The sequence below is a fragment of the Clarias gariepinus genome, chromosome 15 (assembly GCF_024256425.1).
Source record: "Clarias gariepinus isolate MV-2021 ecotype Netherlands chromosome 15, CGAR_prim_01v2, whole genome shotgun sequence".
Classification (NCBI taxonomy): Eukaryota; Metazoa; Chordata; class Actinopteri; order Siluriformes; family Clariidae; genus Clarias; species Clarias gariepinus.
The window spans coordinates 2,350,001-2,374,106 of NC_071114.1; the positions used below are offsets into that span (position 1 = coordinate 2,350,001).

The following is a 24,106-nucleotide window of genomic DNA, read 5'->3' on the forward strand; positions in this document are numbered from 1 at the left end:
TCTGTCACATAAAGTCCTAAGAAAATACATTTAGGTTTGTTGTTGTAACATAACAAAATGTGGAAATGTTCAAGGGGTGTGAATACTTTTGCCAGGCGCCGTATCCTCAGTACATCAGCGCATTACACCGCATTAGTCTACAGTACTGCACGTATCTCTGTCTAATAGTGCTGATTGTGGGCTTTTTGTATTTGCAGAGCTATAATATGGTGTGTGTGTGTGTGTGTGTGTGTGTGTGTGTGTGTGTGTGTGAATGCATGCATAGGGGTCATGCAGTATCACTCTGCCCCATCTCGTCTGTTGCCTGGCAACAGGCTCAGGATCTCTTAAAGGGACGAGGCATAAGTGTGTGTGTGTGTGTGTGTGTGTGTGTGTGTGTGTGTGTGTACGGCAGGCAGCTTTAGAGACGTGTGGTTTCCAAATACAGCTGCTGAGAAAATCTTCTGTAGCATAGCATGTGAGACACACACACACACACACACACACACACACACACACACACACACACACACACACACACCATTGTTTATTCAGATCAGGTTAATCAGACAAAACATATGTGTGTTATCATAAAAAACAGAAGTAACACAATCTGTATAAAGCACGATGAGCAGTCATTCACACACACACACACACACACACACACACACACACACACACACACACACTAATGTGTTATGTTCTATAATTACTCCCCCAGTCTCTCTGCCTAACCAGCTCCTCCTCCACACGCTCCAGGGTCACGTGATGCGGCCGTCCAGTAGCGCCGCTCGGAGGGCGGAGCCAGGCGCGGCGGGGAGTGTCTGCTCAGAGACGCGTCCCTTAGAGATGATCAGAGGAGCAGAAGGAAAAACACACAGTGGTGACACACACGCCACGAGCTCCACACGCTCCAAGGACACGTACACCATGGACACGTACCGACCCAAACGGCCCACCACCCTCAACCTGTTCCCACAGGCGCCCCGCACACAGGTACAGCAACAGGCCGAGTGTGTGTGTGAGTGTGTGTGTGTGTGTGTGTGTGTGTGTGTGTGTGTGAGTGTGTGTGTGTGTGTGTGTGTGTGTGCGCAAGTGTATGAGTGTGTGTGTCCATTGAGATGTTACTGCAATGATCTCTAACCGCTGTGGAATGTATAAGTGTGTGTGTGTGTGTGTGTGTGTGTGTGAAAAATGAGTTATAAAGTCGGCTCAGGATGGCGATGGAGGAGATTGCACTCCTTGTGACTGAAGAGTGACATCACTCACACACACACTTACACACACACACACACACACAATGGAGTCTGTTGTTTGCAGCAGTTGTTTGGTTGTTGTTGTGTTTGTACTGAACAGACTTGGGGGTTTTGTGTTTGTGATGTAGACGACATCGAGGATTCAGCAGGTAGTCAGTGTAAACAGGTGTGTGTGTGTGTGTGTGTCTGTGTGTGTGTGAGGTCCAGGCTGGATTTTGCTGCTGGAATTACACGTGTCACCCATCGTGTACTAAACGATGAAACAGGTCCATTTAGTAAATACAAGTAATTATATCACCAACACGACCCAAAGGTGACCTCACTTATGAGGTCCGTTCAAGTCAAAGCGGGACTTTTGATTAAGCATAATAAGAGAACACAGTTGTGACACACTCCTTTATTCCTCTATATAATCCCCTCCTACACTAACACACTTATCCCAGTGTCTCACTAGAGCTTGGACACGTCATGGTAGAGAGTTCTCTCAGTACACCGGAGCCGTGATCAGGTCTGAAACACCGGCCCCCCGGGAACTCCTTTATACGTGTAAATGTGTTACTGTACGGGGGGGCGTGGCCATAACTCCCAGCCGAGTTCCTGTAGTGTGTAAGTGGTGTTGGTGAATGAGTGTGTGTACAGTTCACACACACACACACACACACACACACACACACACACAGTGATGAGCTCTGAGACACCTCGGCCAGGATCGTCATTCACAGACGGACGGCTTCTTTAAAACCTTCAGATGTTTTACTGCGGCTGAGAGTCTCATCACCCGACTGGGATCAAAGTCTTCTGGAGACGTCCAGCACTTTCAGTTATTCCATAATCGATATACAGAATCATCCGTACACCAGAGCAGCCAAGATCTTACCTCCGGGTGGATGAATCCGATCCCTCTGCATTGGACCAGCACAGATTTTATATCTTGTTTTCTTGTGATTTAAATATTTAAATTACTTCAATCTATTATCTACTTCTAAATTTCCACAGTTTGTAAGCATCTCCAGCACTATTGGCTTTATCTTTAAAACTGTGACATCATTTCCTACCCTAATCAACGTCTTCTAGTGCTATGAAAATACCTCTGGGGTTATTTTACTATATAAACGTTGCTGATTTCCGTGAAGGGTGCCAATAATTCTGAACAGGACATCTGTTTGTATAGCGGTTTCCCCCTGACCCCGCTCTCCTCTGTAGATGTCAGAGGTGTAAACTTGGAGTCTGGGATTATGGAGAAGAATTACTGTCTCTTGTCACACCATCATCAGTCATCTCCCAACCTCATGGATACTGTTGCCATGGAGACGTGGCACCATCATTATCACTCTCATGGACACCAGTGAGTGTGTGTCAGGTCAAACTAGGGACGTACACACACACACACACGCAATGTTAAAAACATTTACAGGGTTAATATCAGGTCAGTCTTTAGGATTGAGAGCTCTGTGTCGAGCTGCAGTTCACACAAACTTCCATCATGTCTTTTGATTGTGTAAAGCTACTCGGCGACATTGACGCTCTACAAATAAAATAAAATTGAATTGAATTGCATTGCTGTGGTGTAAGAGGAATAAAACGGCTCAGTAACGACACTGGCGTCCCTGGTGTTGATGATGTTTTCTACAACCTGCTCCGTGTGCAGTGAGTGTGGGTGAAGAGAACCTCCCTTAAGAAAACGTCATAATTCGGAACTCCCTGCCAAGTCTCCAGCGCTGACGTCACGTCCTTCCTGCGTTACCATGGTAACATTAGCACCTCGGATACCTGTCGCTGCCGCTGTGGAAATGTCACACTACTGAAATTAAATAATAAATATTTATTAAAATAAAAACTGATACCATTATAAAACTTGTGCTATTGAAATGTGTATAAATTGTAATTAATTAATTAATTAATTAATAATAATAATAATAATAATAATTTGTTAAAGGTGTACAGAAATTTTTTTACAGATTAATAGCCTATAAATACTATAATACACTACTAAGATTTTTTCGATTCAATTAAAATGTAAATTATGATGTCCTATTAGTATGATGTCGTCCTTAATAATGATGTTAATTAAATATACAGTCCTTTATCGAGCTCCATTCCTTTTCATGCAGTGACTGATGGGACATTTTTCATTCCCTTTTCTGATGAAGTGAAGACCTGATGTTCACTCGTTCCCTACACCCTTTGCAGTTCCCTTTGAACTGAACATTCTCGCTCCCTGCGGTTTGGAATTACACTTAACATGGCTGGACATCTTGTGTAGTGCACTTCGTAGGGTACCTCAGGCCATTTGGAACGCACCGATAGTGAAATATGGGCACCTTTAATGTGAGAGTCTGTAAGTGTGGATGCTGTGCATAAGTGTGTGTGAGTGTGGTGAGTGTGTGTGGTGAGCCATGTGAGTGTTCAGGGGGTTTTGCTATGCGAGGGTATCAGTGTACCCGGGGTAGCTGGGTAACTGCTTTATGGAGTGGTGGCTGATGGGAAATGCAGAGAGCGGTCTGATTATGTGGTGCCAGGGATCAACAATCGGCTCTCTGTTAGTGTGGATAGGGAGGGGAATGTAAAGAAAGCAAGGAAGTGTGTGTGTGTGTGTGTGTGTGTGTGTGTGTGTGTGTGAGAGAGAGAGAGAGAGAAAGAGAGAGAGAGGAAACAAGTCCAGACCCTAATGAATGCTCTACACGTCCCACGGGCAAGACAAAGGCTTCCTGGCCGGCACTCTCAGGAGCACCAGGGACAGGGGGAGGGGGGGGGGGGGGTGTTAGTAGTGTGTGTGTGTGTGTGTGTGTGGGGGGGGGTGTCCATTATATTATAAAGAGTTTATAGAGAACAGTCCGTGTATTAGGAGCGCACCGAAACATAACCAAACTCTAATGAATGAGTTTTCATTGTAGTGGGAGTGTCATGCTTATTCAGCTCTGGTGCATCACTTCACACACACACACACACACACACACACACACACACACACTGATCAGAATTGCGAGCTTGCTCTCTTTCCCACTGCTGATCCCTCCCTCTCTCTCTCTCTCTCTCTCTCTCTCTCTGACACACAGGACACGTTAAACAACAACTCATTTGGAAAGAAGTACAGCTGGCAGGAGAAAGTCTCACACTCCACCTCACCGCAAAAACCAGGTAAGTCCTCCTGTCCTGTCCTGTCCTGTCCTGTCCGTCCCTCATCATCCTGATTCACGTGCGGCGCCGGGTTGTGTTTGTTCGTGTCCGTTGCGTAATGAGTAGGTTAAGTGGATTAAGTGGGCCGTGTTCACGGCGAGCAGATGGTGGTGAGTCCGTGGATCTCGGTGTTGTAGTAAACTGACACCCATTAGCCAACATGTTTCACTGTGAGTGTGTGTGTTTGTGTGTGTGTGTGTGTGTGTCAGTAGAGACGGGGCGTTTTAGACGTTGTGGCTGGACATTTACATTTACATTTAGGTATTTGGCAGACGCTCTTATCCAGGGGGACTCCCGTCATTGTAAAGAGCCTCGCTCTGGGTCACTAACTATAAGCCTCATGCTAGAAGATCAACAGTAGCTGATCTTTGAGTCAGTATGTTCCAGCTGAAAGCAGGCATTACTGTGTAACTGTTGAATACTTCTGTCTGGAATCACGCATCATCTTCTCATCACTGGAGAAAAACAGGACAGAACTCTGCGATCCTGCTGGCTGGGTTTTCTCTCGAGCAATCGCGTGACCGGTCCTCATGCAGACGGGTTTAGTGAACACACACACTGCTGATTCATCACCCGAGTCTAGCAGCTCGTCATTTGTTGGGTTTATTGTCCACGAGACAAAAGGACAAGAGAGGAAGTTAAGCAAACACTGACACACGGATTCGCACAGGCAGGTTTCCGCTGGGTTCGGCGAGGCACGTCTCTGTTTTCTTTTGTTAAATCCTTTATTATTTTTTATGTTAGGATACATGTTGTTACATTTTTTATCAAAACTTCAAAGGATCCTGTTGTAACTTTGTTCATCATGATGTCTTAATGATAAATCTGTCGTGTGTGTGTGTGTGTGTGTGTGTGTGTTTCAGGCGTTGCGGCGGCTCGTGAGCACATCTGTCTGAGTGACGAGGACAAAATCAAAACCGAGACCAAAGACTGCGGCACTTCGACTGACACGCCCACCAAACGTCCAGCCCCTCCCAGACAGCCTGCTCCACCCGTAGCCCCGCCCACTAAAGCCAGTGCTTGTGGGCAGTCAGGGCACTGTGAGCGTGTTCGCTATCACGCGGATGTTCGTGTAGAAGCCACTGAGGAGATCTACCTGACTCCTGTTAGACCAGGCCGCATGTCAGTCATCGGTGACGGTGAGGCCCCGCCTCCTTATCATCCCCCCTTTTATGGAAAAGCGAACACGGGGATTATGCAGGATGAAGAGGAGGAGCCTCCGCCGTCTTATGCGTCCTGCGTGGCGGCCTCTGCATCACTCGATCTCAGGAGCAGGAGAAGAAGAAACAATCGAGGACGTGCAGAGGTCAGGAGGAGAGGAGCCAAGGAACACGAAGAGGAGGAGGAGGAAGACGAAGAGGAAACTAGGATTTCGTCGAATGGACTCTCGTACGATTCAGTTAAATACACGCTTGTGGTGGACGAGGACGCGCAGCTGGAACTCGTGAGCCTGAAGGAGTGCTTTCACAGCTACAGCGATGACAGCGACACGGCCACGGTGTACGACAACTGCGTCTCGTCACCGTACGGAGAGAACTTTGAGGACGAGGAAGTGGATGTACCTGGAGTGTATGGTGCCAGAGGAGCAAGAATGGGCGGAGCCAAGCGGGAAGCGACTGCTTGTTTATCAGAAGACTCCACGCCTGAGGCAGATATTCCGTTTTCTAGAAAGTTCCTCAACATCTTTATGAATGGCCGATCGCGCTCTTCCAGTAAGTCCTGCTGTTCTGTTAAGGGGTGCTGGTGTGGCGTAAGGGTGAACCATAGCGTTCATACACTTAGTCATACTCATATTCATAAATGCTCTGATGTTAACATTCAGCTCTACACCGTCTGAGCTTAGTGTTTCTGTTCTCATGCTAATGAACAAGACTTTTAGACTAAGGTTCAGGTTCTTGGCTCAGGACCCTGGACCCTTAGCCCTTATTGAAACACCTCCAGTTTGAGAACTCCAGTAAATCTGTGTCTGTTTCTCCAGGTTCGGAGTCGTTTGGATTGTTTTCCTGCCTTGTTAACGGAGAGGAGAGAGATCAGAGTCATCGGGCCGTGTACAGGTGAGAGTCTCGCACCACGCGTGTAGAGGAAAGAAAGCAGGATGGTAGTGTTACCCCAAATCCACAGTGTTCGGTCTGCTCCAGGCTCCACGGCACGAACCAAATCTCTGCTAAAAAGTTATAGACAATGTCTTGAAGAGGGCACTAACACCACAGATTGGATGTAATTACAAAAGCGTTCTCTTAATGAGAGTGTAGGATGGTGAATAATATGAAAGTCATAAGGTACAGGCTGAAGGTTCCCCCGTTATGACGTCTTTGTACAACATTACTCACTCACTCATCGTCACTCATCATCTATCTTGCTTTGTGGTGTAGTGGTTAGCACTGTGGCCTCGCACCTCCAGTTTCCTGATTTGATTCCCGCCTCAGGCTCTGTGTTTGTGGAGTTTGCATGTTCTCCCTGTGCTCTATGGGTTTCCTCAGGGTATTCTGGTTTCCTCAAACAGTCTAAAGACATGCAGATTAGAATAATTGGCGTTCCCATATTGCCCATGGTGTGTGAATGTGTGTATAAAGTGGAATGTTGATTGGGGGTCCTACCATGGTTGTACAAACTGGGAATAAATAAACCAGTGGGCACCATTGAGCTCCACGGTCCTAGTTGGATGATCAGGGTTGCCAGGGGCCTGGATACCAATCCATTACAGGGCACACGCACGCTCATGTGCACATTATGGGCAATTTGGGAACGCCAATTAGACTAACCTCCAGGTTTTTGGGCTGTGGGTGGAAACCGGAGTACCTGGAGAACACCTACCAAGCACAGGGAGAACATGCAAACTCCATGAACACAGACTCCGAGGTGGAAATTGAACCAGGAACCTGGAGGGGTGATGATCCTGGACCCACAGTGGTTACCACTAAGCTGCCGTGCCACCTCCTTTTATTAACAATACTCTTAGGTTATGTAATAATCCGTAAAGATTGGGGTGTAAAAATCAGTTGAGTTACATATCAAGATTTGTTTGTGTGTTCATGTGTCTCCACACTGACTCAAAGGAAGTTTTTCTCTTTTGTAATACATTTTTAGTTTTTAATTTTGCTAAATTTGCATTTGTGGTGGACACATGTTGCCATTCCTCTATAATGCTGCAGGTGGTCACTCTTAACTGTTCACAGGACAACAGCATGTGTAGTAGGAGCTCAATATTGGCTAAAGTTTGTAAAAACAAAAGATCAAGTCAGGACATTTATAAAATCATGATAGTTACAGAATCACAACTAGAAGCACCAAGGTATCATGATATCGTATCGGGAGACACCTAGTGTTTATGTTATTGTTTGATGAGCGGAATCATGTTGTAGTTATAGTTAGTGTTATATTTAACCTATTAATCATTTATTAATCATGTTTTACTTATTGTTTATAAATGAACACTAATACTGTACCTGATAAATCCTGATGATGTATTCGTAGGTTCATCCCCCGTCATGAGGACGAGTTGGAGATGGAAGTGGACGATCCTTTACTCATAGAGGTTCAGGCTGATGATTTCTGGTACGAAGGCTACAACATGCGGACCGGAGCCCGGGGGATTTTCCCTGCGTACTACGCCGTGGAAGTGAGCAAGGAGCCGGAGCAGGTGAAAAAAGCAGGTAAGAAATACAATAAATTTCATTTGTAGACATTATTACAAAGCAGCTTTACAGGATAGAACTATGGATGTAGATGAACATCTTTTTTTTTTGTTGCCGGTTGTGAAGCATATGTGTATCAAACACACCAAATTTTGGCTTATATAACCTCGGTCAGGTGACGTCATCTGATGAAGTGCACCTGCAGGTTATAAATAGGAGTGAACCGGAAACATTCCTCAGATCAATTTTGTCTGAAAGGACGTCCAGTCACGCAAGCAGTGCGGCATTGGAGCGCAGCATCTCGTTCCCGCTTTTTCAGGGAACAGGGTTACAGCAAAGTAACCCGAGATGTTCCCTTTCAAAAGCTACACTCGATGCTGCGTGAAAACGCTATGGGAACGAGAATACCAACTCCGCCGCACTGCAAGTGCCTGGACCCCCAGGGTTGTGTTGCGTGTGCGCACAATAGCCAAGGAGGTCTCAGACCTAGCTCTGGGAGGCTGACTCGAGGACCTGTAAGCCTGGAGTAGCATGAACATCCAAACTATAGAATCTAACAAATGTGTGCGGAGAGGACCAACCTGCCGCATAACCCTCTTGCTGCAAGGGGAAACCTCTCACCAGCGCAATAGATGAGGCAATCCCCCTGGTCGAATGAGCACTGATTCCTAGAGGCGAAGTGTGACCACGTGCCTTATAGGCTAGGGCAATAGCATCTCTCACTCGATGTGACAGCGTTTGGCATAAAAAAGGCTGCTCTGACTTACGCCACTGGCTAGTGCGGTGGACGTAAACCTGAACAGTGCGTACTGAACACAGTAAGTGAAACTTACTCCTTACTCCAGAGCTGTAAAGGCGGAGACCGGAAGGCCTTAAGGAAAACTGGGTGCATGGTCAACATGTTTCGCCATGCACCACTTTCAAATACCCTCACCTTGAGGGCATAAGTTCTTCTAGTGCGTGAGGCTTCCCACTTCATATGCCCTGGAATGTAAATCGCCCTGAGGGACAGGAACTCGTTATGTGCCCAAAGCAGAACCTGGTGCGCTAGTTTATTCAAGCAGCGCGAGCACAGTCCGCCCTGGCGATTATATACGAGGCTACCGTAGTGTTGTCCACCCGCACTTGGACATGGTAGCCTCTCAACTGCTGAAGGAAGTGTTTCAGGCCCAAAAATAAAGCCATCATTTCGAGGCAATTAATTGCCACGCGAGAACATGGCCTCTCCAGCTCCCTTGGGCTGGACGACCATCTAAGACCGCACCCCAGCCCGTGAGGGAGGCGTCTGTTGTTAGCGTCGACGACAAAATGTAAACCTAGAGTGGGACCCAAAGTCAGAAACCGGGGTCTGAACCACATAGAAAGGGTACGAAGTAGGGCTGCAACAACAAATCGATAAAAATCGAGTACTAAAATAGTTGGCAATGAATTTTATAATCGATTCGTTGTGTCGCACGACACGGAGACATTTGATTATTTCAAAAAAACTTTGGTTGAGCACGGAACGGAGTAAACACATGCGGTCTCGCGCGGAACGGAGTGAACACACACGGTCTCGCGCACTAATGCTAGCAGAGTTATGCGCTAAAATGACCCCCTGCCATGGATTGCCCCCCCCCACACACATAATCGCTATCAAATATTGTATTAGAACATAAATTTATAGGTTAATGGTTTACAAATTACAAATTGCATGAGACAATAAAAAAAATAAGAAATATAAAAATAAATGTTTTATATGAAAAAATATAAATATTGGCTAACCTGTATTTGCCTCTGGGGAGTGGTCCTTGAGTAAATCCCCTGGCTCTTAGCTAGAATGTACATCGCCCTGCGGGACAGGAACTCGCCCTGTGCCCCGAGCAGAACCTGGTGCGCTAGCTTATTCAAGCGCCGCGAGCACAAAATACCTTTGCTTTTAGCCACAACTGAAACGATCTCATGTGCAGAAGGCCCAAAGGTGGATGCAGCTGCCATAAGACCTAAAAATCTCTGAAAGTGATGAACAGTCACTTTTTGGCTTAGCTTGGTTTCCTTCAGGGTGTTGGAAACGGATTCGACACGCGCAGGAGACAGCTGTGCCTGCATTGCAATCGAATCCTACATGATACCCAAATATGTTGTGTTTTAAGCAGGAAAGAGAACGCTTTTATGGCATTGAGTCTCAATCCTAAAGAATCAAGATGAGCTAGGACGACATGCCTATGTCGGAGCGCTAGCTTCTGAGACTGAGCCAGAATCAGCCAGTCGCCTATGTCGTACAAAATACGGATGCACTGGAGTAGTAAGGAGCCAGGAACTGCATTCATGCATTTTGTATATGTGCGGGTGACAGAGCTAGCCCCCACGGTCCTGAGAGAGTGAGCCTCAGGAGTTCTTCTTCGTGAAGAAGACAGTACGCCGGTCCGACTTCTTTGAGGCAGATTGCAGATCGCGGCGTGCTGCACCCCAGTCTTTATTAGGGGGTGCCCGGCTCAAAACACTCTCCTTCTGTGCTTCACGCCTTGCGAGAGTCAGACACGGTCGGGACCGGGTGGCCACAGGCCCGACTCTTGAGCACGGCGGGGAAGAAATTTACCGAAGGCTTGTTCGTATAGCTTCGCCTCCCGAAACCAAGTGGCGTCGCCAAACAGGCTGGAAGGTGAGATAGGGGCATCAAGGAGGAATGCACAATCCTTATCCTTGATGCCCGTGAGATTCAGCCATAAGTGCCTCTCCACGGAAACCATCGCAGCCATAGAACGGCCAATAGCACGGTCCGTCTGCTTTGTTGCACGAAGAGGCAAGTCCGTGGCTTGCCGTAATTCCAAGAACGCCCTATCATCAAGAGCCCCGCCAGTGCTCAAGTTTTTCAGTAGGTCAGCCTGGTAAGCCTGCAAAACCGCCATGGTGTGTAGTGCAGCACCAGCTTGACCTGCTGCCTAAAAAGCTTTTCCCCTCAGGGAAGATGAAAGTCTACATGGTTTGGAAGGAATGTTGGCTTTTTCAGGGAGGATGATGTCCCAGGAGAAAGATAGCCCACAAGCGTCTCTTCTGTCTGGGGCATCATCGTATAACCCTGCGCTTTTGCATCAACGATATTCGAATAAATCGAAGTCGATGGCAAAAAACACGGGATGAATATGGCTTGCTCCATAAACGGGTTAACTCGTCATGGCGGTCGCTAAAGAAGGGGAGAGAGCGTTGTTGAGGCTCCACCCCCTGGCCACCCGGCAGAAACCTGTCGTCTATTTTCGAGTTTTTAGGAGAAGCTCGCTGCTGTGGCCAGTCAATATGCAGCCGCTTGACCGCACACGTTACTACTTCAAGTAACTCATCATACGCTCTATCGTCACTAGAGGAGCACTCTAGGTGCTTTGGGTTTCAAATCGGACGCGAGAGAGGATGTCTCTTTTTCGATCCGGCGAGAGCACGAGAGAAAGGAGAGGAGACTCCGTCTCATGCACATCTGCCAGATCTGCGTGTGATCTTCAGGAATGCGCCGCGGCTCGCGGCTTCTCTTTTAAGAAGGCGAGCCGCGCGCGAAGCACTTTAATCGGGAGGTCACAATGCTCACACTCTCCCTGAAGCCCGAGGAGAGCAGAAAGTGTGGAGATCGCCCTCCAAAAGAGGTTTATCACACGGAGGGACGCATCTAGCCTAAAACTCTGCCATATCGGTGAGTTAAACACTTTCTTAATTATGCTTGTTCACACACACACACAAAACAGAACAAAGCAGTCCTGAAGACAAAAAGATCTAAGGAATGTTTCTGGTTCACTCCTATTTATAACCTGCAGGTGCGCTTCATCAGATGGTGTCACCTGACCGAGGTTATATAAGCCAAAATTTGCCGTGTTTGATACACACATACTTCACAACCGGCAACACAAAAAGATGTTCCCTTAGTGTTTTCACGCAGCATCGAGTGTAGCTTTTGAAAGGGAACTGAACTTTGTAAGCGTTTAAGTTTTTCCTGAAGTGAGAAGTGATTACAGAACACACCTTGTAACGCTCGGATAAAACAGGATTACCTAATGTTACACTACCATTAGAGATCGTTGTCTCCGTGTCGGTGTGCCACAAAACCCAGTGAGCAGTGAGTTTACTTAAACCACTTAAAATTGTATTATTAAAAAAAAAATGAAACAAAAAGGTGCACCAACCATGAAAAAGAAAATAATATTTACAAAATATATACAAACGAAAAAAAAGTCCAGGTTATTGTATGAGTGTGTAAGAGAGTTGAATTGGTCTCACCGGAAAGGGAGGAATACACCCGGGAGGACGATGTCAGAGTGAGAGAACCAAAGCGAAGCAGTCCAGTCTGTGTTAATCCTGATAGTAGAGAAAACCCGCAGGAAACAGCCCTCGTTTGTCCCCCCGTAAACTCCGTAAACATATAAACAGGGCGCTGAATCTCTATAACACTCTCTCCTCGAGTGCTTTTCCTGGGCCGGCTTTTATATCCGAGTCACATGACCAGGAGCGTCATCGTCTTCCTGGGCCGACCAGCAACGCAGTCCCGCGAGAGACATAGGCACAAGCAAACCTTTACCGGCTCAATTAATAAAGTGCTGCAGCTTCATTATCCTTGAGCCGACTTACTTTTACTATATAACATTGACCCTTATGTGGCAGTGCTACAACCTGTCTAATTACTTTAACCAGAACACACGTCCCTGAGCAGTGACATCTGTGTCTGTGGTCACATCAGAGGCATTTGGAGATGCAGATGTTTTCCAGATGATTGATTGATGTAGAGATTGAGTCCATGCAGGAGTGTTTGTGTGGATGTTCTGCAGTCGTTACAGCTCTCGTTGTTCTTGTCGCTCTGTGTACAGTGAGCAGCGCAGACTGGATGGAGACGTTTACCCTGAAATTCCTCGGCTCTGTCCAGGTGCCCTACCACAAAGGGAACGAGGTCCTCTGTGCAGCCATGCAGAAGGTCTGGACCGGGGTCACCATGAGCCATGAGCGCCCCCTTCTGTCACAGACATTTACTATTTATTATATACGTGTATGTATATATATATATATATATATATATATATATTTAAGTGTGTGTGTGTGTGTGTGTGTGTGTGTGTATTATGCAGGTTGCAAACAACAGAAGGCTGACTCTGCATTATAATCCACCTTCGTCCTGTGTGTTGGAAATCAACATGAAAGGAGTGAAACTTGTAGTGCAGGACGAGTACGGAGTATACGACAGAGTAAACACACACACACACTGCGCACACACTGCACACATGCACACACACTGCGCACACACACACTGCACACACGCACACACACTGCGCACACACTGCGCACACTGCACATTTGATTCAGAGACACCTGTACACTTTGTTGAACTGGTTATTGAAGTGAAAGCTTCACTCGAATGCGGCTCACCACAGTTTGAGAAATCTTTAAAAATATTTGCCCCCTTCCCATATTTGTCACACTTAAATGATTCAGATCATTAAACTAATTTTAATGTTACACTAAGATAACCCTGAATAAATACAAAATGCAAGTTCTAAATGATCATTTTATTTATTAAGGAAAGAAGGCTGTCCACTTTTTATAGTTTTTTTTATCCACCGATGCCAATTTGATTTATATTCATGTTTAAGATGGCGGTTGAGTTTATTCTCAGCTTGTTATGAGGCTCCGCCCCCTTTGACAGTGAGACCAGTAACCATTAAAAGCAGGTCGTGTGTGAGGAATAAAGAGCACAGAGTCTAATAAACATCAGACTGTTGTTCAATAAACATTAATCTTCCCTTTCATTAAATCAGCGAGCGCATGAATAACCAACAGACTAATTAACACAATCACCTGAGATCCTGTAAACTCATAAACTTCTGATAGAAATTCATTAAAAGTGATAAATATCAAAGTGTTAAGTCAAAGTGGGACTTTAGATTGTACAGAATAACAGAAGACAGTCCTGAGAGTAAACACTCCCTTTATTCCTCTATATAATCCCCTGATACACTAATGCACTGATCACAGTGTTACTCTGTGGCCCCCTAGTGGTGTTTTACAGGTAGTGCACAGAAGTCTGCAGAAATAGCATTATTCAAATACTTGCTTCAAAATGGAAAGACAGAGACTTTACCTGCCTTCACCTTCTGATGCACGTTACACTTTTATTAACATAGACATGAACACACACGTCTACACTCCACATAGACAGATCTTCATCCAACATCCCTCAATACTGCAAATAACACACTTTTATCCTTTTAATCATCCTTTTAAACGTTACAGTTGAGTTGTGTGTGACTTCCTGTGTGTGTGTGTGTGTGTGTGTGTGTGCAGAGTAGTCAGGGCAGTCACTTCTTCCAGCTGAAGAACATCTCGTTCTGTGGTTATCACCCGAAAAACAACAAGTAAGTGTAAACATGTGATCCTCACACACTTCCACGTGTAGTTTAAGACTGAACTGACTGATTCCAGTGGTGTCAAAAGTATTCACATTCATTACTTGAGTAGAAGTATAGATACTAGGGTTTAAAAAAGACTTCTTTAGAAGTTAAAGTAGTTACTCAAGCTTTTTACTCAAGTAAAAGTGTAAAAGTACTGGTTTCAAAACTACTTAAAGTATAAAATTAAAAGTAACGTGAGGGGGAAAAGCATTAAGGATAAAAGCTTAGGCTGTGCCACGGGCCTATATACTGCACTAACACTTCGTAAAAAAAAAGAAAAATGTGTTGTTGTTTTGTTGTATTTTTTAACAGCCATAGTGATTTGGGATACTGTATATGGCAATTGAAAAAGAATGCATTTTAGTATAACGCAAATACATTAAAGACCCGTATATGTGTACTACTGAGCATTAACATGTTTCATGGAGAAGAAGATATGAGAACTAGTTGCCTATCAGTATTTTAATGGTGCAAAAAGTCAAACTTCAGAGGCGTGTCATCGGTAACCTTTATTGGAATGTAAATGTACATCCAAGCTTAGCTGCATGAATCTGTGAGGGCAACATACAGGAAAATTAGTGCACCCAGGGCAGGCTTAGTAACAATTACCCTTGTGTGGTTGTTTACAATAAACATTAGTGCTGTCAGAATTAAGGATTAATACAAGAGATTAAAAAAAAAAATTATATATATATATATATATATATAGTGGAACCTCGGATTAAGAGCATAATTCGGAAGTGGGCTTGTATTACAAAACACTCGTAAACCAAATTTAATTTTCCCATAAGAAATAATAGAAACTTAAATTATTCGTTCTACAGCCCAAAAAAATAAATAGATAAAAATAATTAATACAAAATATTAAGTAAAAATAAAACAAATTAACCTGCACTTTACTTTTCAAAAAAGTAAAAAATAAATCCTGGCAGATAAGCGTTTCCCTCTGTGCAGGCGCTGTGTCTGTGTGTGTGCGTGTGTGTGAGGCTACAGTAAGTGGAGACTCTTGCTTTCAGCCCCTCCTGTCTCCTCCTCATCTTACTCATTAAAACTTTCTCCTCTCGTTTAAACACACTCACACACACATTAACAGAAAGACTGTTGTTCTGTTCTAAATTATTAAAGCTTCTACGCTTTATTTTAATGTTGCTCGCGACAGCGTAACAGCCCGTTAATCCATGCTGGTGTAATGATGAGATGGACAAACTGGTCGATGCCCGTTCTTTTATTTGCTGCATTGTCAGGTTATAGTACAAACTTTCGGGTGGATCCTGCACTTAAATCCAACAAAAAAAAACTACTGAAGAACAAAACTCAGGCTCAATACCCTAACCTAAATCTCACATTCGCGTTCACACACATCGGACTGTCTTACCCACAATGCATCTCCCGCACTGGACTACACTTCCGTAAACAGAGGTCATAAATCAACGTCTCTCTCCCGCTACACTGTTTTATCTAAAAGCAATAAACATCGCTAAAGACACTCGTGTGAGCGCAAACTAACAGAATCACTGGTGTAAAGTAAAACAAACAAACAAATAAACCCAGCACCTCACCTCTGAAAAGATTTGCCACAGAGTTTCTCCGGAGAGCAGAGTGTGTGTCTCTCGTCTTCATTTCTGTGCGCGTGTGTGTTTTTGTGAATAAGTGGTTTCTCACACACACACACACACACACACATACAGCCAGCACAATGTCTAATTACTCTCTCTTGCGTGAGTGTGGGTTAACGACCATTCCACAGGTGCATGTTAATTAATTGATTATGGTTAATTGAACATGCATGGAAAACATTGTTTAAACCCTTTACAATGAAGATCTGTAAAGTTATTTGGATTTTTACAACATTATTGTTGAAATACACAGTCCTGAAAAAGGGGCGTTTCTTTTTTTGCTGAGTTTATATATATATATATATATATATATATATATATATATATTTGCCCCCTTCCTGATTTTTTATTCTTTTGCATGTTTGTCACACTTAAATGTTTCTGCTCATCAAAAACCGTTAACTATTAGTCAAAGATAACATAATTGAACACAAAATGCAGTTTTTAAATGATAGTTTTTATTATTTAGGGAGAAATAAAATCCAAACCTACATGGCCCTGTGTGAAAAAGTTATTGCCCCCCTTGTTAAAAAATAACTTAACTGTGGTTTATCACACCTGAGTTCATTTCTGTAGTCACCCCCAGGCCTGATTACTGCCACACCTGTTTCAATCAAGAAATCACTTAAATAGGAGCTACCTGACACAGAGAAGTAGACCAAAAGCACCTCAAAAGCTAGACATCATGCCAAGATCCAAAGAAATTCAGGAACAAATGAGAACAAAAGTAATTGAGATCTATCAGTCTGGTAAAGGTTATAAAGCCATTTCTAAAGCTTTGGGACTCCAGCGAACCACAGTGAGAGCCATTATCCACAAATGGCAAAAACATGGAACAGTGGTGAACCTTCCCAGCAGTGGCCGGCCGACCAAAATTACCCCAAGAGCGCAGAGACAACTCACCCGAGAGGCCACAAAAGACCCCAGGACAACATCTAAAGAACTGCAGGCCTCACTTGCCTCAATTAAGGTCAGTGTTCACGACCCCACCATAAGAAAGAGACTGGGCAAAAACGGCCTGCATGGCAGATTTCCAAGGCGCAAACCACTTTTAAGCAAAAAGAACATTAAGGCTCGTCTCAATTTTGCTTAAAAAACATCTTAATGATTGCCAAGACTTTTGGGAAAATACCCTGTGGGCCGACGAGACAAAAGTTGAACTTTTTGGAAGGTGCGTGTCTCGTTACATCTGGCGTAAAAGTAACACAGCAGTTCAGAAAAAGAACATCATACCAACAGTAAAATATGGTGGTGGTAGTGTGATGGTCTGGGGTTGTTTTGCTGCTTCAGGACCTGGAAGGCTTGCTGTGATAGATGGAACCATGAATTCTACTGTCTACCAAAAAATCCTGAAGGAGAATGTCCGGCCATCTGTTCGTCAACTCAAGCTGAAGCGATCTTGGGTGCTGCAGCAGGACAATGACCCAAATCACACCAGCAAATCCACCTCTGAATGGCTGAAGAAAAACAAAATGAAGACTTTGGAGTGGCCTAGTCAAAGTCCTGACCTGAATCCTATTGAGATGTTGTGGCATGACTTTAAAAAGGCGGTTCATGCTAGAAAACCCTCAAATAAAGCTGAATTACAACAATTCTGCAAAGATGAGTGGGCCAAAATTCCTCCAGAGCGCTGTAAAAGACTCGTTGCAAGTTATCGCAAACGCTTGATTGCAGTTATTGCTGCTAAGGGTGGCCCAACCAGTTATTAGGTTTAGGGGGCAATCACTTTTTCCACACAGGGCCATGTAGGTTTGGATTTTTTTTCTCCCAAAATAATAAAAACAATCATTTAAAAACTGCATTTTGTGTTTACTTGTGTTATCTTTGACTAATAGTTAAATGTGTTTGATGATCAGAATCATTTTGTGTGACAAACATGCAAAAGAATAAGAAATCAGGAAGGGGGCAAATAGTTTTTCACCACACTGTATACACACACGCACACACACACACACACATCATTCCTGTTACCTTCCTCGCTGGTGCTTGGTTGTGACATTTCGCTCGAATCTTGAGTCTCTATCACAGACATCTTTGTCTACTGATCACAACCTTATACTCCTATCTCACCTATTTGCTTTTACTCACGGTGAGATGCGATGTTAGGCACCGTGAGCTGCTGCAATTACCCGCCGGCGTTCCGCTAATGTTCTGCGAAGTTCTGCAAGGTCTGCAAGCTTCCGCAAGGACCGGCAAAAAAAATTACACATGAATCATGATGAACCCTACTTACGGCCACTGCGCGAAACCGCGTAGGTGATATAGGGGTATTATCAACCGAAAATGCTACTTCATTTAAACGTCCTTGCTGGAGTGTGTGATGTGACGTCATGTGCAGGTGTACCAACCAATAGGGTGTCGGAATGGTATGTTTATTCTTCTCATCCAACCACAATCAAATTCACACACATTTATCCGGATGGTTTTTTTTTTGTTTGTTATTAGAATGACAAGCTGAAATAAAATAGGAGTAACGATGCTATTTTTAAAATGTAAGGAGTAGAAAGTACGGATAATTGCGTGAAAATGTAAGGAGTAGAAGTAAAAAGTCGGCTGAAAAATAATTACTCCAGTAAAGTATAGATACCCAAAATTTCTACTTAAGTAAGGGAACGAAGTATTTGTACTTTGTTACTTGACACCTCTGCTGACTTCATGTTCTCGTCTTTGTTGCAGATACTTTGGCTTCATCACGAAACACCCTGCGGACCAGAGATTCGCCTGCCATGTGTTCGTGTCTGAAAACCCCACTAAGACCCTTGCGGAGGCTGTGGGGTGTGTGTGTGTGTGTGTGTGTGTGTGTGTGTGTAGTGTTTCTGTTGGATGATGCATATGATTTTGCAGTTTATTTGAGGATATATCTGCACCATACGTTAACACTCGTACCCATCACTGCTCTACTGTATGTTGTCGTCTCTCACAGGAAAGCGTTCCAGCTGTATTATAAAGAGTTTGTGGAGTTTTCCTGCCCTACAGAAGACATCTATCTGGAATAAACTCACCGCCGCCGCTCAGAGATCCGTGTACAGATGTGCAGAGGGACAGAAACTCAGAGGAGAGAACGCATCACTCACTTCATGGATTTTATAACAACAGAAGAGAAGAAGAAGAGCTGAGTTTTGGTTTGGAATTCATATCACTCACTCACATGAGACTGAAACCTAACCCTGTCTTTAAGCCCCAGAGGTTTAGAAGATCTCTGTGATCACAGCAGACTAACCTCGGGAGTACAACACCTTGCTTTGTACCTCACTGCTAATAATGATGCCATAGACATTTTGTCCAAGAAGATCATTAGTGAAGAAGTTTTTTTTCCCACTGCAAAATAAACAACCATGAAACTAATAATAGACTATTTTAGGAAATCAACCTGCTCTACACCATCGTCCAGCTGTCTGGCCTCAAGCTTCAGAATGTCGAAGGATGACGACTGATTGGTTCACAAGGCAGCGGTTAAGCAGCGGAGAAACTTGATGTCTGAGTCGTTTCTGAAGCGTACAGTAATCTACAGAATCCTGGGGACTGAGTGGACGTCAGCGTTCATCCCGATGTCACGGCGATCTGGAGACAAACACAAACTGAATCATTTTAGAGTGAAAATCCTGAACGTGTGCAGTTTGACATAAGGAAGTTCTGCACCGCGGGACATAAGAACAGACTCGGTCCTCTCAGTAAGAGCGAGTGATGCTGTCCTGGACTGGACACTCGCTCATTTTCTACTTAATTTAATAATTAATTATAAATTTCTCCTTTTATTCTGTTGTGGTCTGTTAACACATAAAGCAAGTGCCAGTTTAAGCAGTGTGTAACAAACACACACACACACACACACACACACGTCCCTCAGGCTGCTTTGTCAAGGTGTTCAGTAGTTCGGATGCACTTTCCTGCTGTTATATAGTACTGTGCAAAAGTCTTGACCCCCCCCCTCTCATTTCTTCATATGAAATGAAATTAATTGATGTAGATTAAATAAAAGAAACAGGAATAAATGTTGCACTGTGACAGACAGGCTGCAAAGTGTCTAAAGACACAATTTATAAACTGATTGTTTATGTAACAACCTCAGCAGCGACCTCATTTCCCCTCTCGTCTGTTCCAACCCCTCAGCATTCAGCATCAGCAGTTACTAATCACCACCTGATCATCTCTCATCATCTGCACCTGTTTCTCACTAAGTCAGGACTTAACTTAGATGAGTTTTAAGATTAAGAGATCTTTTTTATTTGTTACATGTACCTTGAAACGATTTTCAAGTGAAATAGATTTTTCACACAGTTAGGAAGCTGTGGTCAGAGTGCAGGGTCAGCAAGGATACGGCTGTGTGTGTGTGTGTGATTGTTCCCTGCGATGGACTCGCACCCTGTCCCTGTGTGTGTCCTGACTTGTACCCTGGGAGAGACTCCAGACGTCCCCTGACCGTCGACAGCATCAGCGTCATAGAGAACGAGAGAGAGAGTGTGAGAGTCGAACACAGGAAGAAGAAGAGAGCTGTTCAGATTTCATGCGTGTGTGTGTGTGTGTGTGTGTGTGTGTGTGTGTGTGTGTGTTTGAGAGAGAGAGTGAGAGAGAGACCCAGGGAGCTTACACAGAGCTAAACTGGTGCCTGTTTTAAGTTTTTTTTTAATAATATTAAATTAGAGCAGGATGTTAAATAATATAATTAATCAGAACTACTTTCTTATGTGAAGGGAATGGACACTGAGCTGAGAAGCACATTTCACAGTAAGGGTCATGAGTTTATTTCCTAACAGTGCCTTTTTCATGGTTGAGTTCTCGACCCCAGTGAATGTGTGTTCAGGTTGCTGATGGCGAGCCGTGCCGCGTCAGACCAGAGTGTTTCGGGACGGGTCTAAATCCTGTCTCTGATGTTACAAGGGCTAAGAGATTATATCAGAGTGACGTCACGATGCTAACAGCGTCATTTCCGTTATCTCTCGCAGAAGCGTATCCTTCTGTAAACTTTTTCTCACCAGGAAGAGAAGTGTTTCCTTTCGTTTTTAACCATGCTTCATGAAATCCCTCCGAACCTGTAGGAGCTACAGTCTCCTGAACTCAGTGTAAGAAGTCATTTTGTAAATTGTGAATATACTTTGTGAAAAGTAAACTCTATTCTGGAATTAAACAAAGTGAAGGCTTTCTCTGCTCTCTGACTTTTCTCTTAAACAGCAGTAAGACGTGACGATGTTAACTGTGTTTAATGAGTTGGATTTTGTCTACAAGTAAAATCACAAACCCTCACCTTTCATTCTGACCTTCACCTTCAGGACTTCACTTAATCACTTCAAATACACAGTCATACACAGTACGATATGCAATGAAATGCTTGTACGACCGCCAGTGACCTTAAAAAGAGATTTTAAACTTATAATAAGAAACTAGAGAGGTACATTTCCTAAAGAAAATGTGAGTGGTGCTTGCCGTGGCGAAACTCTGACCCTCCATATCTCTACGACAATGGGATCTTGATAGCAACATGCTAATACAGCTAGCATCAAGCTAGCACCATGCTAATCAGCTAAACATCGTGCTAATTACACTAGCATGATGCTAGGACCATTCTATACATGTGATTAGCGAAAAGTTAGCATAATGCTAGCGACATGCTAATAGCGTTAGCATCATGCTAGCGATGTGCTGATGAAATTAGCATAAAGCTAGAGACATGCTAATTTTGTTAGCATCATGCTAGCAAAATGCTAATCGCGTTAGCATCATGCTAACAGCATGCTAATGAGGGTGCTAGGGGGCGTGGCTCATGAGCATGATGATAAATGCAAAAGAGTGTCTCTACGACAGTCAGATCCACAGTTAAATCAATGTTAAATCTGTAGGTGGTTAATTGCCCTGCGGGGCAATTAACCACCCACCCCTTAGAAAAGTCACAGCACCCCGTTCCCGAAGATGGGCCGCACGGTTTGACACCTCACTCATGGGACTCAGTCAAAGTTGGTCTCAATGTTAAGTCTGTGGGTGGTTAATTGCCCCCTGCGGGGGCAATTAACCACCCACCCCTTCAAACAGTCAGAGCACCCTACTCCCGAATAAGCCGCACGGTTTGACACCTCATTCATGGGTCCACGACGAACGGTGCAAGACTCAGTCAAAGTTGTTCTCAGTGTTAAGTCTGTGGGCGGTTAATTGCCCCCTGCGGGGGCAATTAACCACCCACCCCTCAGAAAAGTCACAGCACCCTGTTCCCGAAAATGGGCCGCACAGTTCGACACCTCACTCATGGTACTCGGTCAAAGTTGGTCTCAATGTAAAGTCTGTGGGTGGTTAATTGCCCCCTGCGGGGGCAATTAACCACCCACCCCTTCAAACAGTCAGAGCACCCTACTCCCGAATAAGCCGCACAGTTTGACACCTCATTCGTGGGTCTACGACGAACGGTGCGGGACTCAGTCAAAGTTGTTGTTAGTGTTAAGTCTCCCCCCTTCAAACAGTCAAAGCAACCTACTTCCGAATAAGCCGCACGGGTTGACACCTCATTCATGGGTCTACGACGAACGGTGCGGCACTAGTAATTTTTTAAAATTCCCATTATAAGTCAATGGGCAAAGTCGCCAAAATCCCCATTCAAATTCTATGGGGCAACTTTGGGGACCTCTCTTGCCCCGGGGGTTGAACTTATTCCCCTGTGCGGGGTATCATCTGACACAGGCTGCAATCCTCTTCAAATGTGGTAAATCTGACGTTTCTACAAATTTCACTCTCTGCGCTACAATCCGTCAAAGTTGGCCTCAATGTTAAGTCTATGGGATTTTTTGGGCCCACCCCTTATAAAAGTCATAGCACCCCATTCCCGTATAAGCCGCACGATTTGACACCTCAGTCATGGGTCTATGACAAACGGTGCGGGACTAGTTACGCGCCAAACTTTTGTACGGAAGAATTTTGCAAGATAACAATAGTGATGCTTTGCAAGCACCACTAATAAATATGAATAAAAGAAATACGATAGAAAATTAAATTTAACTGGGATAAAAATAAAAAATAAATAAGAAATATACTGTACATAAAAATAGAAATATATATTGTACATAGAAAATTCTTTTTAATTGAAATTTGGCGAGGAAAGATGGTGTGCAAATGTGCATAAAAAGTGACTTACGAAGGTGCCTTATTAAAGTGTCTTTGTGCAATGGTCCAGAATGTAAACATAAACATGTAAGTGTAGATGTGAGTGTAGATGTGTGTGAATGTGTCCATAGTGTCCATGGATGTTAAAAGATTGTACTAGATCTGCATGTCCTGACCAGTTCTCCAGATTTCCAATCTCCTCCAGGTAGGCCGTCTCATCATTGTTGGTGATCAGGCCGACCACGACAGTGTCGTCAGCAAACTTGATGATGGCGGTGGAGTTGGTAGTGGACACGCAGTCGTGGGGGTACAGAGAGTACAGCAGGGGGCTTAGAACACAACCCTGGGGGGCTCCAGTGCTGAGAGTGAGGGAGGCTGAGACATGTCCGCCCATCCTTACTGCCTGTGGTCTGCCAGTCAGAAAATTGGAGATCCACTGACACAGTAATGAGCTGAGTCCCAGGTACTCCAGCTTGGTGGTGAGTGTGGAGGGAATTATGGTATTAAATGCAGAGCTGTAGTCGATGAAGAGCATTTTAACATAATTCCCTTTCCTAGTGTCCAGGTAAGTAAGTGATATGTGGAAGAGATGTGAGATTGCATCTCCCGTGCAGTCCCGTGTTGTAGGCAGCATTGCGAGATCTCAGAGCGTCGCAGATGGTTTTATCCACCCACAGCTTCTGGTTGGGAAACATTCTGATAGTCTTTTATCTCCACCGAATCATCCGTCCAGCGCGCGACCTCTCTCTGAACCCGCACTTCCTGTTTAGGCATGAGGAAGATGGCTGGATTTCCCAAGTGGTGGACGAGATTATATTAAACATTTTATATTGTAAATTCCTCAGTATGTATGCAGACAAGAGAGAACACAGGTTTAAAATAAATCAATCAATTTCCATTAAATATTACAACAGTGCTTGTAAAAAGGAGAAACAGAACACAAGATTAATTATCATTCCTTA

At 44.3% G+C, this 24,106-nt stretch overlaps 1 protein-coding gene across 2 annotated transcripts in view; it reads left to right on the plus strand.

Moving 5' to 3' along the window:
- Positions 1-21,190, plus strand: part of mapk8ip1b (mitogen-activated protein kinase 8 interacting protein 1b) — a 35,804-nt gene extending 14,614 nt beyond the window's left edge. For both annotated transcript variants that reach the window (XM_053513909.1, XM_053513908.1), the window contains exons 3-12: positions 739-975; positions 4,292-4,373; positions 5,276-6,124; positions 6,391-6,466; positions 7,887-8,065; positions 12,871-12,974; positions 13,126-13,242; positions 14,339-14,409; positions 18,738-18,836; positions 18,985-21,190. In XM_053513909.1, coding sequence (XP_053369884.1) covers positions 748-975; positions 4,292-4,373; positions 5,276-6,124; positions 6,391-6,466; positions 7,887-8,065; positions 12,871-12,974; positions 13,126-13,242; positions 14,339-14,409; positions 18,738-18,836; positions 18,985-19,057 — 1,878 coding nt within the window. In that variant the 5' untranslated portion in view covers positions 739-747 and the 3' untranslated portion in view covers positions 19,058-21,190. The remainder of the gene's footprint in view (positions 1-738; positions 976-4,291; positions 4,374-5,275; positions 6,125-6,390; positions 6,467-7,886; positions 8,066-12,870; positions 12,975-13,125; positions 13,243-14,338; positions 14,410-18,737; positions 18,837-18,984) is intronic.
- Positions 21,191-24,106: the final 2,916 nt, after the last annotated feature.